This window comes from Arvicanthis niloticus, chromosome 6, assembly GCF_011762505.2.
Source record: "Arvicanthis niloticus isolate mArvNil1 chromosome 6, mArvNil1.pat.X, whole genome shotgun sequence".
Lineage (NCBI taxonomy): Eukaryota > Metazoa > Chordata > Mammalia > Rodentia > Muridae > Arvicanthis > Arvicanthis niloticus.
In genome coordinates this window covers 105,997,085-106,013,581 of record NC_047663.1, presented here as the reverse complement: position 1 = coordinate 106,013,581, position 16,497 = coordinate 105,997,085, and the positions used below count along the sequence as shown (strand labels likewise).

General features: G+C 50.3%; 3 protein-coding genes across 4 annotated transcripts; 1 reads left to right on the top strand and 2 right to left on the bottom strand.

The window, feature by feature from the left end:
* Positions 1–277: 277 nt before the first annotated feature.
* Positions 278–2,046, bottom strand: Tmem210 (transmembrane protein 210). The gene is made up of 4 exons (XM_034507746.2): positions 1,533–2,046; positions 1,243–1,378; positions 986–1,015; positions 278–824 (listed from the first exon to the last, which is right to left on the bottom strand). Exons 1-4 carry the CDS (start codon positions 1,618–1,620, stop codon positions 635–637), a joined length of 444 nt encoding a protein of 147 aa, XP_034363637.1. The 5' UTR covers positions 1,621–2,046; the 3' UTR covers positions 278–634.
* Positions 2,047–4,117: 2,071 nt separating this feature from the next.
* On the bottom strand, positions 4,118–15,251 carry Anapc2 (anaphase promoting complex subunit 2). 2 transcript variants are annotated; one of them, XM_034504578.2, is made up of 13 exons: positions 14,922–15,251; positions 14,075–14,697; positions 13,683–13,815; positions 12,666–12,840; positions 11,459–11,578; positions 10,014–10,131; positions 9,308–9,489; positions 8,490–8,631; positions 7,580–7,655; positions 7,296–7,499; positions 5,078–5,207; positions 4,553–4,788; positions 4,118–4,470 (listed from the first exon to the last, which is right to left on the bottom strand). In XM_034504578.2, exons 1-13 carry the CDS (start codon positions 15,249–15,251, stop codon positions 4,258–4,260), a joined length of 2,682 nt encoding a protein of 893 aa, XP_034360469.2. In that variant the 3' UTR covers positions 4,118–4,257. The 2 variants fall into 2 exon arrangements, with proteins under 2 accessions (XP_034360469.2, XP_076793655.1); XM_076937540.1 differs by lacking the exon at positions 4,118–4,470 and having other exon boundaries at positions 4,625–4,832.
* Positions 15,163–16,494, top strand: Ssna1 (SS nuclear autoantigen 1). The gene is made up of 3 exons (XM_034504575.2): positions 15,163–15,301; positions 15,466–15,665; positions 15,939–16,494. Exons 1-3 carry the CDS (start codon positions 15,250–15,252, stop codon positions 16,044–16,046), a joined length of 360 nt encoding a protein of 119 aa, XP_034360466.1. The 5' UTR covers positions 15,163–15,249; the 3' UTR covers positions 16,047–16,494.
* The last annotated feature ends 3 nt before the right edge of the window (positions 16,495–16,497 follow it).

Here is a 16,497-nt window from a genome sequence, read left to right as displayed (position 1 = left end):
CGGGAATAGAGCTCCCCGTGAGACCTAAAGAGCAGGGTCAAAGCCACCAGTTCTGCACAGAATGCAGTCCCCAGTGCCTTGCTCCATATCCCAGTCGCAACTCCATTCCTATTCAGCAAAAAGACCCCACAGATCCTAAAAGGACCCCAGTCTCTTAACTGTAGATTGGTGAACGTATAAACACACGGTGGAGCCTAACCGCAGAGGGGAAGACCTGGAAATGTAGGATGGATGACACGTCTAAGGCCTAAGGCGAAAAGAGGGAGTGTAGGAAAGACTTTGCTTTAACCCCTCCACCTTGGAACCCTTGAGGACAGTGTCAGTGGGAAGGACACTGGCCTCAGGCCAGTCAGTGCAGCTCCCTTTTGGTTTGCCAGCTTACAGGTCCTGTCTTGGGGAATCTGGGAAGGTGGGAGGGCCTTTCTTTTCATCTAAGATCAACAGTAGGAAAGTGCAAGAAAGAGCTGAACTAACCAGCTGGGCTAGGAGCTAGAAACCCCAAGGGTGTGGCTCAGTAACTCAGGGTGGAGACACCCACCATGATTCATGCACAAACACTACCTCTTGAGGGACATGCAAGAAGGACAGCACATAATCACTAAATAGTTTAATTCTCCAGGCTAGCTGCCTTCCACTACTGTGGAGGTAGGGGAGGAGGGGGAGGGGGTGGAGGTGGCTCTAGAGGAGCAGTCACGGTCATGAGGCTTTGGTTCTCCATGGTCTGCATCATGGATACCTCCAGATCAGGGTCCATAAGGTGGGACTCCACGTGCACCGTTCGTAGGTCTATGCTTTCTTCCTGGACCCCATAGGGCCCCACCAACCTGCATGATGGACTATATCAGCGTGATCCTACAAGGCCTTGGCCACCCAGGGGAAACCAGCCCTTGAGGACATTGCTCTCAATACAACTGTGAGCTGCACTTCCAGGAGAGGGCAGAGAGAGGACACAGCTTACCCTTGAGACTTCCTCTAACACACTTACCTGGTTTCCGAGTTTACAGGGCACGTGTCACTGAGGAGGACAAAGGCAGGTGTGAACTCTGGAGAAATGCTCATTCCACATGCCTGGAAGTCCCCTGGAACATCTTCCTACAACCCTCATACCCAACACACACCATGGAAAACACTATCCCCAGCCTCTCATAACATACCACCCCAGGAAGAGGCCCCTCAAAGCATGACTAACAGCCCAGGGTGAACAGCCTCACTCCCACTGTGCCCAATCCCAAGCTCACGCACCCCTTGGCCCGAAAGACACCAATGGCCACAACAATGAGGGCACAGAAGCAGCTGGCGCTGACACCAGCCAGCACCACAATGAGGGCAATAAGGGCCTCACGGCTGAGGCCAAGGCTGCATTCACAGTAGGTTCCAGCTGTAGAAACAAGGCCACAAGACCAGGGGCCAGTCACCTGCCTGTAGAGGACCTCAAGTCCACCCCCCACCCTGTGGCCCTCGGAAGGACACAAATGGCTTGCCCTGCCTGGAACAGGGAGGGCTGCGGCTGCAGGACTAATAGGAGAAGGCACCTGAAGCAGAGACGATCAAAATGGACAGACATATCAGGCCAAGGGGGCTGCCAGCTGGGCAGGAGTCAGGCTGGGGACAGGGAGCCATGTCCAGTCCCTGGCCCCACCACACACCTCTAGACGGAACTCTAGACGGAAGGTGCTGACCTCACAGTGGGGCTGTGAGGGAGAGGGTGTGGGGGCAGGGCCTCAGTACACTCAGGCTGACTTGAACTTCATCCATGCTTGGGTGCTGGGATTCCAGGAGTCCTGGGGCAGAGAGCCCTGGATGGAGCAGGTAAAGGGGACAAGGTTGGCAAGCTCTGGCCAGATCTGAGTCAGAGAATATTACAGCTACAGCTTTAAGTACAGACAGAACTTCTAGTTAAATGGGTGAGAAACCTACTTTGTCATCTGTCTGGTGTTAAGGACCATGGTCTCAATTTGCTTTTTAACATCAGGACTGCAGATCTCTAAGTGGAGTCAGAGTTACCTAACTCCTTGCTAATAAACCCATCCCCAGGTTGAGGCAAGCAGAGGACAAGGAGGCAGTGGGAGGTAGGTGGGTGGGTACATGTGTTCAGTTGCCCTTCTTAATTGCTTTGGAAGCCTAAGATCATAAAGCCTTTAAAGCCCAGGTTAGGGGACTACTAGTGTCCCAAGGAATCCTGGGTCATCCCCTATGATAAGAGAATCACTGGCAACATTTGCCTGAGCAGGACACCTTGACATGTCCTTAGGACAGTCCCCCAGCCCCAGGGGGGCAGATGACTCAGAGCTGATTGCACTCTGGCTCACACATGCTGTGTTATTAGAGTTCAGTGCTCTCATGGTCTGTTGCCTTGGAGATCAGACAGCCACTGCCCAAGGAAGCAAGTTTGCCTATAGGCTGGCATGGTCAGGGTTAACTTACATCTCTGTACTGAACTTGGTGACCCAGGCTGGGAAGCAGAGCAGCCCCACCCTGCTGCCAAGCAAACTAAGAGGCAGGAGGAGGAAATGTCGGCCCTGCAGCTGACTGAGCCCAGCCTCCTGCCAGCTGGAGCCAACCAGGAGCCAGGAAGGGAGCACAGTTTGAACCCAGTGGCCCTAATCACAGGGACATCCCTGCCAGCAAACACAGGTACCCTCCTAGGGTAGGTCTTTAAGGCACAGCTAGCAGCTCCTGACATGGGCTACGAACTGGTTGATGTTGAGAACCAAGACTACTCTGATCTTTAGGACACACCCGCAAACTTAATACAAAGGAATGTAGAATAGAAGGTATACCCGAGGCCAGAGCTGGCACTGTCACCCTGCCAAGCCAGCCTAGCAAGTTTATATCCTGGTTAGGACAAAGACACACCCATCTGTAGCCTGGTGTTATGAACCAGATAGGAACACCCGACAGGGGGACCTTCAGGGCCTCTGCTGCCACAACTCAGAGAAGCAGTTCTTATAGCAATGGCACTTAAGTGGGTAGGAAGCAAAGCCTGGGAGCTTGAGGAGAGTAAGCCTCATTTCTGAAGTACTGTGAACAAGGCTTCCTAGATTTCTGGGAACCCTTAGGCTACGAACAAGGTTGTGTGCCTAATACCTGATGATCCCTCTGGAACAGGAAGAGTGAAATAAGACCTTTGAAGGGGACTTTTGCTCAGGACCCAAGTCAGAGCTAGTAGCTGAGGATGAGAGGTGGTGGTTCTGTAGCACAGACTGGACTTGAGGGGACTGGGAAGGGACTGGGGGTAGTAGCAGCAGCTCAAGCTGGGTGCGCCTTATGGCAGGATCTGGGTGTGCAAACAATCCCAAAGGACTTTTGTTTCCTTTGAGGATGGTCCCTCAGGTCAGTATTTACTGACTGAGAACAGCTGTTCTGGGAGCCCAAGCTGTATCCCACCAGTTTCTGTTGTCTAAGGTCAATACAGACCCCAAGGTTAAGGGTAGGTCCAACCTGTCCTCAACAAGTGTCTGGGACACAGCCTGCCTGCAAGGGTGGCTGAGCCCTAACTTGGGGGAAAAAAAAAGATTATTCAATTGTGTCCTGGGGTTTCTTCTTGCCCCTGCCCTAGTCCTGTACTTCTGAGAGCAGCTCTGGGGGACATGAAAGAATCAGAGTACACACTCGTAAACACCAAGCCAGTAGAGAAAAGAGGACAGTGGTCTAATAATCCCCTGAGCAGTAGCGTATGTCCTTAGGCAGCCCGACTGCTAGGCACAGGGGTGCACAAGACTCAGGCTCTCATCTGAGGATCTGACCTGTGCAAACGTCCTGACAGCACAAAGCCTTGCACTGACTCCACATATGCTACACACAAGTGGAGGCCCAAGAGTTCCTCTTAAAGGCCACAAAAGCAAGATGGGGTCAAAGTTTAACTCAGGAGACTCTGAACTGCCAACCCTATTCCTCTTGCTGAACAGGTCCCAGCAAATGTCTAGGAGAGGCTACAGAAGGTAGCTTTAGGGAATCTACTGCCCAAACACAGAAGCTCAAGCTGGGGTAAGCCTGGCTTCTTGGGTGGCCCCGTTACCTGCTGCTGGGAACCCAGGCACTGGAGGGTTATGGTAGGGTGGATATAGAGGGCAAACCTGTAACGTATTCATGGGGCCCAACAAAATACATGAAAGGGTGAGCCAATATGCTTTAATTTGTTCTTTGGGTGTTAGGCAGGGAATGGGCAGGGGCTGGGCACAGGAACTGGGGACAGAAGGTATCCTGGGGCTGCAGAGCATGACTGTTGTGGGTCAGTCAGAGCCTGGAAGGGGAACATCAGGTAGAATTCTTAGGCAGGCGGTAGACGCCTGCAGAGTAGATGAGCTGCTGGTCTCGGACCTTCTTCTGCAAGTAACCCTGCAGTTCCTGCAGGTCAATCTCAGCCAGCGCAGGGCCAGTCATTACAAACATTCGCAGCATGCTGTAAATGCGCTCCAGAGAGAGGCTCTCTAGGTTGGTCAACATGGCCTGGATATATGTCCAGAAGAGCTAGGAACAGAAGCCAGGCATGGTTAGTTGGCCAACAAATTATTTGGCCCACCCTAGCCCAATGTAGAAATGGCCAATATACCAGTAGCTCCTCTTCCTTCTGGTCAGCCTGGGAGGCCATGCCCGAGTCGCTCTCATCATCACTGTCAATCAGTACCATGTTGTCCCTATCCTGAGGCCGCTCTTCCTCAATGACAGAGAAAGTGCCTGGAGGCTCCTCCCGCAGCACACCCTGCTGCAGCCACACTGACATGCGTCTTCGCAGCAGTGCCACAGGCATCTTCACCACCTTGCTCAGCTCCTCTAGGGTCCAGCTGGCTGTGTGCAGAGCCACAGGATGCAGGATGCACTGGAGGTTATACCTGCACCCATATCTGTTAGCCAGCTGGATCCCCAGATGCACATGCATTGTTTTGTGTAACTCATAGGTAAAACAAACAAAACAAAAAACAAAAGAAACAAACAAAAAAAACGGTTGATACCCCTAAATTCTTCAGGGGGGCAGGGGTGTCAGTGTGTCACCTTACAGCTCATCAGACAGCAGTGTCTAGCACTAGCCCCAAGGTAGTGGGCTCAAGGCAGACCAGATGGGGTTCTAAGGACTAACCTTGGTCCTGGAAATACAGCAAGACCACTGCCTGCACTGGGGTTACTGCAACAGACAGGGTGCGGTCAGCAAGCTCCACGTCCATTGTCACCAGGCCCAGGGTGTGCTTCCAACTGAGTGTCCGCATAGCCTGGGCAGGAATCAAGAACAGTCTAGTAGGTTCCAGGCAGGTCCAGATGAACAGATACTACTTGGCAAGGAATGGCTCTTGCACCAATGGCCTGTACCAATGCCATCCCTGGCAGGCAGGTAGTCAGCAGCAAGACCAGAAGACCTGGTTCCAGTCCCCAGCTCCCGAACAACCATGATATAACAATGGATACTGCTTATAAATTGTGTCCCTCTCATGTCTCAGTACCTCAGAACATGAGCTATTTGCAAACAGAGTTAATGTAGATGTAATTAGTTCAGAAGAGGTCATCCTGAAATAGGACAGGCTCTAAGGCACAGAGTAGCTATGAGAGGCACAGAGCATGCTGATATACCAAGAGCTGGGGAGAACAAGAGGGCAGTTTCTTAGAGGCATCAGGAGGAGCACAGTCCTGCCAACACCGACACTGGACTTCTACTTCTCAGAACTTAAACAGTATTTTTCTATGACATTTTGTTGAAGTCATAATAAATGATTCTGCTGCATGGATGGCACATGCCTTTAATCCCAGCACTTGGGAGGCAGAGGCAGTTGAATCTCTGAACTGGAGGCAAGCCTGGTCTACAGAGTGAGTTCCAGGATAGCCACGGCTATACAGAAAAAAACCCTGTCTCAAAAAACAAAAAGAAAACGAAACAAACAAAAAAGACCATTTACTTAGATGTGCTAGGGCTACTGCAAGAGGCAGAATCGCTTCCCTCAGAGCATTCTGGGGCAGCACAGCCCAGTAACACATGTCTAATCTGGGAAACCCTGTCATTTGCAGTATTTCATTAAGGTAGCACCCAGGACACTGATTCCTCTGCTCTAGTGGCCAACTGATGGTCTGAGACGCTTTGGGACCCTGTAGCTCTCAAGGGAGAAGTGTACCAATAAGCTCACTTTACAGATAGAAAAGGAGGCAGTGCCAGTGGCTTCCCCTGGTTTCAGCCAGTTTAGCTTCCCTAACACTGGTTCTAAAGCCATGACCTGCAAAAGGGTCACAACACATGGGCTGCACAGTAAGTTATCCACAGACCCAGCCAGATCCTCAGGAACTCAGCTGGTGAAAGATAACCGAATTGTGGCCACAGGCCTGACCTCTTAGCACAGCCCTGGGTTTACCAGAGCCATTCCAGTATCAGCAAAAATGAAGATAAATGACACTAGTGTATGGGCATCCTAACTCTTTGGGTCTGATCAATAAGATATGGCTAAGCCATGTCTGGGACCCAGGATAAAAACTAAGCAAAGCCAATGAGTACCTCATACTACTAAAATAGGTCAAAGGAACAGCAGAAAAGTACACAGGACTGGCCACTCAGATGTCCTCAACCAGGAAGCGGTAAGGCTGTGGTACTCACAAGACTGTAACCAGACACACTGCCATGGCATGGGTCAAAATAGGACATACTGGTGACTAGTAAGCACACTTTCACCTGTTGTCAGTAAAGGCCTCAGAGACCATACCTAGACACTTTCAGAAACTAAGCCAGCAGTGAGGTTCTCAGTTACTGACACAAACACTGCCCTTCTTTAGCTTCTCCAGTCAGGGTCTTCCATCTGGATCCTACTTTGTTACCCCTCAAGTACTCAAAGGGCCTCATCTAAGGGCACAGATCCTTAGCCTGAAGCCAAGTGAGGCCTTCAGATTACAGGAAGAACCATGACTCAGCACCTTCCCCATCAGGAACAAGATACTGCAGATGTTCCTGTGGCATGCCTGCCTGTACTTTTTACCTAGTTGCTCCTAGCCTGATCCCAACAGGGTCCCACATGCTTTATCAGTTAGAGTCTTCCACCTAGATGCCTGTATCCTTGGTCCAGAGAACTCACTGGAAGATACACATACATACACACACACACAGTCTAGAGAGGGACTGTCCACCTGTGTGTCAGACTCTTGCCTCCCATGCCATAACTGACCACAAGCTCAGAAAGGATCCGTCAGCCTGGCCATACCACTCACTGAACCCCAGCTTCTACAGCACTAGGGCTCAGCTATGCTACCTGACATGGACCACATGGGCAGATGCTATTGTGGGGTCTGATGGCATGACCAAACTACCAAAAGACTACTGGCTGTACCTTCAGTTTCTCATACTTCTTGCAGTAAACGTCTAGGGCTGCCCTGATGTCCTCAGGGACCTCTAGCTTCTCATCTTTGAAGGGAGGCCAAAATTCACTGGACAGTATGACAGCATAGACCCCAAATGGTGGCTGTTCTTCCACAGGCCGCTTCTCATCTTCCTCACGGATATTGGCATTGATGCGTCGGGAATCTGCCATGTCCTAAGAAAGGGTAACTTATCAACATCCTGGGCTTAATGGCGGTGGTAGGTGCAACTGCTGGGGCGGTCCTGGATATTTACCTTGAGCATGACCTCACAGAAGTGCATGGGGGCCTCACCAAAGCGCAACTTCAACAGTTCCACATTACGAATCTCCCTGGAAGGACAAGTTTCTGGGAGGGGCTGCAGTATGACTTCATTTTAACTGTTACCCTAAGCAGACAGCTAGGCCAGACAACCCACCTGCTCAGAATACCCTGTGCTGAAGGGAAGGCAGGAAGCACAACACTAAGGCCAGAGTTTGGTCTGGCTGTTGAGGTTTCATCTTTTATTATGTATTGTATTGTAATGCTAAACACTGCCCCCCCCCCAGTGTGGTTGTCTCAGGGATGAGGAGATCCTCATGTATACCAAGTGATGATATGTATCCTTGCTCCTTAATTTAAAGCTATTGAAGATGCCTACAGCCTATAGCTGCGCAGAAGAGGGGTAGACAACGTTTCAGTTCCTGAGCTTGGGGTCTGAGGCAGGACCATGAGGAGAAAGGAGAGGAAGAGGTGGAGAGAAGATACCATGGGGAAGATGAACCATAAAAACATGGCCATGAGGACTGGCCAACAGGAGATGAAACATGGCAAGTTATAACTCAGGATTATTAATAGTGAAGAAGACATAATAGCTACGAGAGTTGGTATCTGTCCAGCTCTAGTGTTTTAAAGATTTATTACATATATATATATATAATATAGTGTTTTATATGTGTATTTTATGCATATGTACATGCATACATATATATACAAATACATATATAAAGTTGTATGTCTTTTATCTGGGAGCTGAATGATATAAGACAGGGTAGAAACCCCCAACTGAGATTAATTACCACCACTTGGCCAATAGGGGCAGTACTAGTCATGTGTTTTCCTCCAAATACAGAATGAAGGCTTTAGGCCTCATCGCCCCCTGGAGGCCAACCAGCTCCTTGCCTTACCTCTCAGGACTGAAGCTGAACTGGTGGAGGAGGCGATCAGCAAGTAGTGAGCGGTACTCATTGATAAAGAGGTCTTTGCTGCCATAGATGCTGACCAGCAGGCTGATGATGTCTGAAGAGCGTCGCTTGGAACTCGACTTTGCTGCATAGTAAAAAGGAGCGAGTGCATACCACTAGCACTCTGACAAGGCGAGTGACACCTTATAGTTTACCTACTGGATACAGCAGTCTCGCACATCTAGAGGGCTTGCTCTCAATGTCCCAGGCAGCTGGGAGTAATATGTCTCCCAGTAGAGCTACGGGGGTTGGTTCCTAAGGCAACTGTTCTGATAAACATTGCCTCCTATTTCATAAGGACCCTCGATCAGCCATAAGGACAACAAATGTTCCTGTGTTTTCCTTTAAAAAGTTGAAGATGCCGTGTTCATGCTAAGACCTGAGAAGGACAAAGAATCCACGGCCAGCAGAGTATGTCCAAGCAAAGATAGGACCTGGCCAGAGAATGCCATCGTAACACATGAGAATCAGAACCAAATAACAGACAGAGTGGGGTATGCAGACTTCCCATGACTCTGGTCTCTCAGGTATAACCCACAAAGGCACCTTCTGTAGGTAGCTAAGATAGCCAGTGAGGAACATATAACAAACCAGCTAATGTTAAGCAAGGCCCTGACCTCTGGCAACCCCTCCCCACAAGTTTGAGGCAATGGCTGCTTCTGATACAACCAGGGTTGGGTAGCAACATATATAATCAGAACCTAATAGACCACTGAAGAAGCCCAGGAAAAGGCAGAAGTGAGGCCAATAGGCAAACTGACCTGGATCAGCATCCACAGGATCAGGGACCCAGTCTTCAGGCTCACCAGAGTCATCCTCACTGTCCTGGCCGGTCTCCAGGCAGGCCTGGTCAGTCTTAGACAGCTCAACAGCCAAGTCCCCAGTCCCATCTGAGTCCCCAGTTAGCCCAGCTACAATCTGCCGTACTGTGTCCTCTCGTGTCCTGCCAGGATTGAATGTTGCTGTTCCCGACAATGTGCATGGGCATCATGACACCTGCTAGTGTGGTACTAAAGGCAAGACCAGCATTACTCTGGAAAAAGCAGGGGCTGAGATACTGAGAAGGGCTTAATGACCAGCTTTGCTAAGCAATCCACCAGAGTAGTCACAGAGGCTCCTAAGGCTGGAGCTGTACAGAGACCAGGCCTCTTCTCCTTGTCAGGCTTGGTCAACAAGGCTGGGCCCTAAATAAGCGTCTCTTTGTATCGGGGTAGGAGAAACAACCCCTTCCCCGACTCTCTTTCACACAAATTCTCTCTTTTATACATACATATATACACAGTGGAACACTGTGTAGTGGGCTGGATGACTACCTAACACTAGTAAAAGGAAAAAGGCTCTTACCCTGAGCCAATCCAGCCCTACCCAGGTAGAGTCTCATGTCTATGGCATGTCAGGGCTGACTGCTGCTCTGGTTCTGCAAACACCAGAGGTCAGAAGAAAGAGCCAAGTGCCAGCAGCACTCACCTCAGGTAGCGACGGATGGGCTCACAAGCCACCTCCAGGATGACCATGGAGGGATCTAGCACACGCAATGCCTTGATGGCAGAAATGTAGAGAGTGATGATGTCACATGTGTTGACACCTAGAGAGTAAGAGCCAGAGATCACACAAGAGCCTGGACAGCACCTCCTGAATGCCAACACCTGAATGGGCAGCTGGCCACATGGCTGGGTGACCTCATTCAAGCAGATTGCAATGAGTTATCTTGCCTCCACCCTATCTCAATCTGTTTACAAAAACAGAGTCTATAATTTTATAGCAGCAGTCTGTTATAGTTTGAATTTAGAATGTCCCCTACAGGCTCATGATTTGGGTTTTTTGTTTGTTTATTTATTTAGATTTATGTATGTGAGTACACCTGTCTTCAGACACACCAGAAGAGGGCATCCATCAGATCCCACCGCAGATGGTTGAGAGCCACCATGTGGTTGCTGAGAATTGAACTCAGGACCTCTGGAAGAGCAGTCAGTGCTCTTAACCACTGAGCCATCTCTCCAGGCCCCAGGCTTATGTTTTGAATGCTTGATTCCCAACTTGCAGTGCTATTTTAAAGCCCAAGAGTCTATTTTAAGCCAGGTGTGGTGGCATACTCCTTTAATCCCAGCTACTGGGAGGCAGAGAAAGGCAAATCTCTCTGAGTTCAAGGCCAATCTGGTCTACATAAAGAGACCCTGTCTCAAAAAAAAATTAATTAATTAATTAAAAAAAAAAAAACAGGGGAAAAAAGCCTTTAGTAGTCAGGGCTTAGCTAGCAGAAATGTTACTTCCTGAGAACTTGGTTTCCTGTCTGTCAAGTGAGTATGCTGACCAACATACATTTTCCATTATGATGGAATCTGAGATCAAGAGACTATATCCTTCTGCCCTTAAGTTGATTCTATCATGTATTTGGTCATAGAAACATAAAAAGTAGTACTATATAAACTTTGCCCTTAGGAAGCAGTCTACTCAAAGTAAATAAATAAATAAATAAGAAAGAAATAATAAAAATAAAAAACCAAAAAAAAAACAAAACAAAAGGCCGGGCGGTGGTGGCGCACACCTTTAATCCCAGCACTTGGGAGGCAGAGGCAGGCAGATTTCTGAGTTCAAGGCCAGCCTGGTCTACAGAGTGAGTTCTAGGACAGCCAGGGCTACACAGAGAAACCCTGTCTCGAAAAACAAAACAAAACAAAAAACAAAAAAAAGGAAGCAGTCTACTCTAAAAAGACCACAAAACTCCCCCCAGACCAAATCATGCTCAGACTTCCTCCAAAAAGAGATAAAGCTCGGGTTAGCCCGGCTCTCCCAAGGACCTCAAAACTGCTTAATACCATGCTCCTTCCTCAGGCCTACAAATCCAGGGCTAGAACCTGTATGTGATCCCTGAGGACTATTTGAATGTTCAGGCCACAGTGGCCACACAATACCTGGGTGGAGGAGTCGAGTCTCTAGGGCCACCTTGAGGGACACAAGGAGCTGCTGCCTCTGATCTGTCCTCTCCAAGCAGTACTTAAGGTCCTCAATGGCTGGCCGAGAGTCTGGGAAGTCTGAAAAAGAACCGGGCCACAGGGATAGGTAAGTGAAAAGGTGTAATAAGCACTAAAGGGTATACACAGCACAAGACACACAGCCTGGCAGGGCTCAGACAAGAGCCACCCATCAGGTACAAAATGTTCTGTCAGTGTGACTGTCACTGGAGGCCAATCTGACCATAGATGGCTCTCTCATCTGACCAGAATGACTGCTTCACTGAAGGAACACTTTACCAGGCCAACCAACTACTCTCTCTATCCACTATGGATCATTAGTGCAACATTAGTGTGTGAGGTGTAATGACAAAGCTCCAACAGCTACCTTGACTCACACAAGACAGTCATCCTTCCCACGGTTTACAGTGGTAGATCGCTGAAATAAACAGTGTTGTCAAATGACTCTTGCAATTAATCAAAAATGCCTTCAAATCTTTTTTTCTTTTTTTCCTCTCCTGTTTTTTTGAGACCACAGGGTATCTCTGTGTAGCCCTGGCTATCCTGGAACTCGATCTGTAGACTAGGCCAGCCTCACACTCACAGATATCCATCCACCTACCTCTGCTTCTTGCGTGCTGGGATTAAAGGTGTGTGCCACCACTGCCCAGCCACAAATCTTAATTTTTAAAATTTAAAATTTTTATACGTGTATTTGCTCACAGGGACTGTTTGCCTGCCCATATATAGGTTCTATGTGCATGCCTGGTACCAGTAGAGGGCAGAAGAGGGTTTTAGATCCCCTGAAACTGGAGTTACAGATCGATGTGAGCTGCCAAAAGAGTGCTGACAACAGCTGACAAAACCTGCGTATTCTGTAAGAGCAACAAGTCATCTTGACTGATCAACCATCCCTCCAGCCTTACCCTACACTCTTCTACATATTGACACCTGATTGTAATAACCTCGTATGACAGGGGGCCAGTCCTAAGCAGGAACCGAGATGAAAGAAAAAGTGGATGCCTAGAAGCACTTGCTCAATGCCGATCTAGACTCTGAGTCATATCAGAGGAAGTCTACTCTGCTCAGCTCACCACCCTGCCAAAAGCAGAAGGAAAGGAAATCACTGGGAAAAGTAGGGTCCTGCAAAGTAAGAGACAGGACCAACCTCGGATGATGCTGAAGAGCTCCTCAATGCGGAGGCTGGCATAGATGCGGTAGAAGAATCTCTGTACGTGGCAGCGCCAACGACGCAGTGTGTTCCCAGCTTCTGGAGAAGTTGGTCTGGTGGGGTTGTCCTGAAGGAACACTTTTCCAAGCCAACCAATCACTCTCTCAATCCACTGTAAAAGATCATTCGTGTGTAAGGTGTAATAACACTTAAAAGCTCCATTCTGACCCAGTAACCACACCCCTTTGACAGGATCCTAAAGGAGCCCTAACCTGTGTGGAGGCCAGAAGTATCAAGTCTACACTCCACTGCTCAGGGTTAAATGCAGCTGCCCCAACCAGAAGTATCAAGTCTACACTCCACTGCTCAGGGTTAAATGCAGCTGCCCCAAGAGCTTCCAGGTTCACAACTCTAGGCCAACACTGCTGGAACCACCACTTTGACCACTCCCCATCATGGCTAACATGCATCCACAGCAGATAGACATTTGAAGAGTGGGAAGTATGGAGTGAAGCAGAAACAAGGTGTATGGCTTCATGGAGCTGAACCTAGCTTCTTCACAATGCTGGGAACCCCACGGCAGAATTATAAGCCAAACCTCAGCAGTATGGGCAACCAGAGGCATTCACTGGGACACCCTAACTCCACGCCAGAGGACAGGACTGTTAAAACTGGTTAAAGTTTAATCCTGAAAGGAACTATTAAGTCAGCATATGTTTTGTAGAGCAGTGGAAAGAAAAGGGTCTTGTAGGCCTTTCTTGCCATACCTGCCTGAGGAAACTCCTTGGAGCCACCTCTGGTCCAGGATTTAAAGTTTTAATTTGAAATGCACAGACCTATTTAGTACATACCAGATTTTTCCTTGTCACCAGGGTCTAGGATTGGCCTCTATACAGCACCAAGATAACTTCAACCATCACCACTCCTGGTCAACTTGCCTACTGTTTGGTATCAGGTCTACCACAACTCCTCTTTTGCCCATAATAGGAAACAGACCAGGGAAGAGATTCTTACCTTGTGGAACTCACGCAAGAAAGATCGCTCATACTCTCCTCGGCAGCGGTCTTCCATCCTTTCCCGGGTCACCTGATGCAGGGTGGTTGTCACGGCCTCAGCACAAACCCGCTCCAGCAGACTGAGCCTATGCCTGGAGGAGATCCCTGCTCATGGAAAACCCACAACATACATCTGTCCCTTACCTAGGAGGGCTTTTCCCATAAAGATACTGTACACACACCCTATGTCCAGTACAGTATAAACTTGATACACAATAATCCCTGGTTACAAGTATAGAAGAAAAAAAAAACCTCATCAGCCAGTTTATTAGCTCTATTCAGAGGTCTTTTGAATGAAGGACTAATGAGGCATCCAGAGAAACCAAGGCATGGCCAAGAAGCAGTACTTACAGGACCTGGCTGAGCTGGTTGAACTGATCCAGTGCCTGCCGGCACCAACACTGCTGCTTGTCACTGCCACATCCTGCACACAGAGGGCTCTGCAAAAGTCGGTAGTACCTGCGGCGGGCATACCGGCTGTCTAGCTCACCCTCTAGTTCAGGGTCTGTGCCCCCTTCTCCTTTTCTTTTGCTCTGCATATAGACTCTCAGGAAACGACCATAGAGGCGCTGAACCATCTCCTGGAATGTCCTGGGGGTGGAAAAAAACAGAACTCCCCGCAACATAGTGTGAACTTTCTCCCGAAGCCCCTGAGCTCCAGCGCCCATCAGCAAGCCCAGACGAGTCCATTTCTCTAGGAGTTCTAAGCTATGCAGATAGGGATCCAAGCGGCTTTCCAGCAGACCGAATGCATCCAGGAGAAGCCCAAGGCATTGGGGTTCATCGACAGAGTTTTCGCGCAGGGCGATGGCATTCCAGAACTCCGTGGCAATGCTGCCTTGAAGGTCGTTCTGCAGCACTTCCACGAACCACTCCTCCAGGACAGAGTGCAGACCGTGGCCCCTCAGAACCTCCACCGCTGCACGAAGCTCTTCCTCCTTTGGTGGGACTGCACCGCTGGTCCGGGAAGATGCCTGGAGCATGGAAAACCGTGAGCAGAGGGGCGGAATAGGAGTAAAAGGAGAAGAGGGGCATAGAAAAAGCCCAACAACCGAAGGGCTGCCAGGGAACCAAACAAATCAGGTTGAGAGGAAGGAGGCAAGCCCACTACAGGCGTGAGGACCCAAGGGTGGACTCCCTAAAGTATGCAAAGTCGCGAGAACTATGCACAGGCCCGCCAACCTTTCCCCGGCCTCACCAGACCCAGCGCGGCCGGCGGCACCAGACCGGTGCTCACAGTATTCCAGGCAACCAAAAGCTCTTGTCCAGGCCTAGAATCACAGTCATCGGCAGCGACAATTGTCGTCGCCGTCGCCGCCGCCGCCGCCGCCGCCGCCGCCGCCACACCCTCGGCCTCCATCACTGTCCACAAAACAGACCCGCCCAGCGTAGCGCACGGTGATGACGCAAGCGCGGGCCTGTGGCGCAGCCCTGACGTTTGCGTGTCCGCGCGCTGTGGAGGCAGTGCGCAGGCGCGGGCTTGGCTGTGCAGGCGGCGGTTGAGGCTTCCGGACGCGGTGCCGACCATGACCCAACAGGGCGCGGCGCTGCAGAACTATAACAACGAGTTGGTCAAGTGTGAGCGTCGGGTACTGCGGGCCGGGGGCCGGCCGAGCCACTCGGGAGGCTGCGTGGACACGCCTCACGAGCCCCGCTCTGCGGCCTGCCCCTCTGTCGTGCTGGTCGGGGTCCGAAGCTCACGAGCCCCAACCTACAGCTCTCTGTCTTCCCGCCCACCCTAGGCATCGAGGAGTTGTGTCAAAAGCGAGAGGAGTTGTGCCGGCAGATCCAGCAAGAGGAGGACGAAAAGCAGCGGCTACAGAATGAGGTGAGGCAGCTCACGGAGAAGTTGGCCCGCGTCAACGAGAACCTGGCGCGCAAGATCGCCTCTCGCAACGAGTTTGACCGGACCATCGCAGAGACAGAGGCCGCCTACCTCAAGGTGGGGCTCTCAGATGTGCGTTGTCAGTGCCTCACTACCATCTGAGGTTAGGTAGGGTCCATTGTGGTTCAGAGGCTGTAAGCGGGGCAGTGGGCTGTCTGTGGGATCCAGGAGAGTGAGCAGTGGTGTGTTGGAAAGAGTACACGGTGTGGGGTGGAAGGGCTCAGGAGAGAGGATAATTTTATCACTTCCACCATCCTCCACTATTAGAGGCTAAGGCAATGGGACCCTTCCTACCAGAGAAATAACATCGTTCTATTTCTCTGGCCTCAGATCCTGGAAAGCTCTCAGACTCTGCTTAGTGTACTCAAAAGAGAAGCTGGAAACCTGACTAAAGCCACAGCTTCAGACCAGAAGAGTAGTGGAGGCAAGGACAGCTGACAAGTGCCTGTCTCAGCCGTAGCCTATGGCTGCTCAGCCCCCAACATGTCTGTCCTAAAGCATCTTTGTTCTTCGTGGCCTCAGATGTCTTTTTATCTCTGGTGCCCAGAGGGGCACTTTCTGACTCCCACCTGCCTCTGGTGACAAGAAACGCCCTAGGACAGTCCAGTGGAGAAGGTGCTCCCAGCTCTGTACTCACATGTGCTATGGGGACCCTGAGCTCCTGGTCAGCTCCATGAGGAGCCTCTCTCCGAAGCTCCTGTATCCCCTTGGGCTGCCAGGAATGTCCTGGTCCTAGTCCCAGTACTGTGGGAGCCCCTCACTTTGTCTCCTCAGCCACTAGGGCCCCAGGCCAGGCATGTTGAAGAAAGAATCTTGACTCCAGAACAGAAACCTTAGGGCCCATCCCCATGGCCTCTGGTATTTCAATAAAGATTGTTTTGCAAGATCT

Bases quoted from the DNA above. Each gene is read 5' to 3' on its own strand.
- Anapc2 (XM_034504578.2), bottom strand. From the start codon at position 15,251: ATGGTCGGCACCGCGTCCGGAAGCCTCAACCGCCGCCTGCACAGCCAA. The intron at 10,132-11,458 runs GTATTGTGTGGC...CTTACTCTCTAG, and splicing joins GACTCGACTCCTCCACCCAG to GTGTCAACACATGTGACATC. The intron at 7,656-8,489 runs GTAAGGCAAGGA...TTGTCCTTCCAG, and splicing joins TTCAGCTTCAGTCCTGAGAG to GGAGATTCGTAATGTGGAAC.
- Tmem210 (XM_034507746.2), bottom strand. From the start codon at position 1,620: ATGGCTCCCTGTCCCCAGCCTGACTCCTGCCCAGCTGGCAGCCCCCTT. The intron at 1,016-1,242 runs GTGCGTGAGCTT...TGTCCTCCTCAG, and splicing joins GGTGTCTTTCGGGCCAAGGG to TGACACGTGCCCTGTAAACT. The intron at 825-985 runs GTAAGTGTGTTA...TCCATCATGCAG, and splicing joins CCTGTAAACTCGGAAACCAG to GTTGGTGGGGCCCTATGGGG.
- Ssna1 (XM_034504575.2), top strand. From the start codon at position 15,250: ATGACCCAACAGGGCGCGGCGCTGCAGAACTATAACAACGAGTTGGTC. The intron at 15,302-15,465 runs GTGAGCGTCGGG...CGCCCACCCTAG, and splicing joins TAACAACGAGTTGGTCAAGT to GCATCGAGGAGTTGTGTCAA. The intron at 15,666-15,938 runs GTGGGGCTCTCA...CTCTGGCCTCAG, and splicing joins CAGAGGCCGCCTACCTCAAG to ATCCTGGAAAGCTCTCAGAC.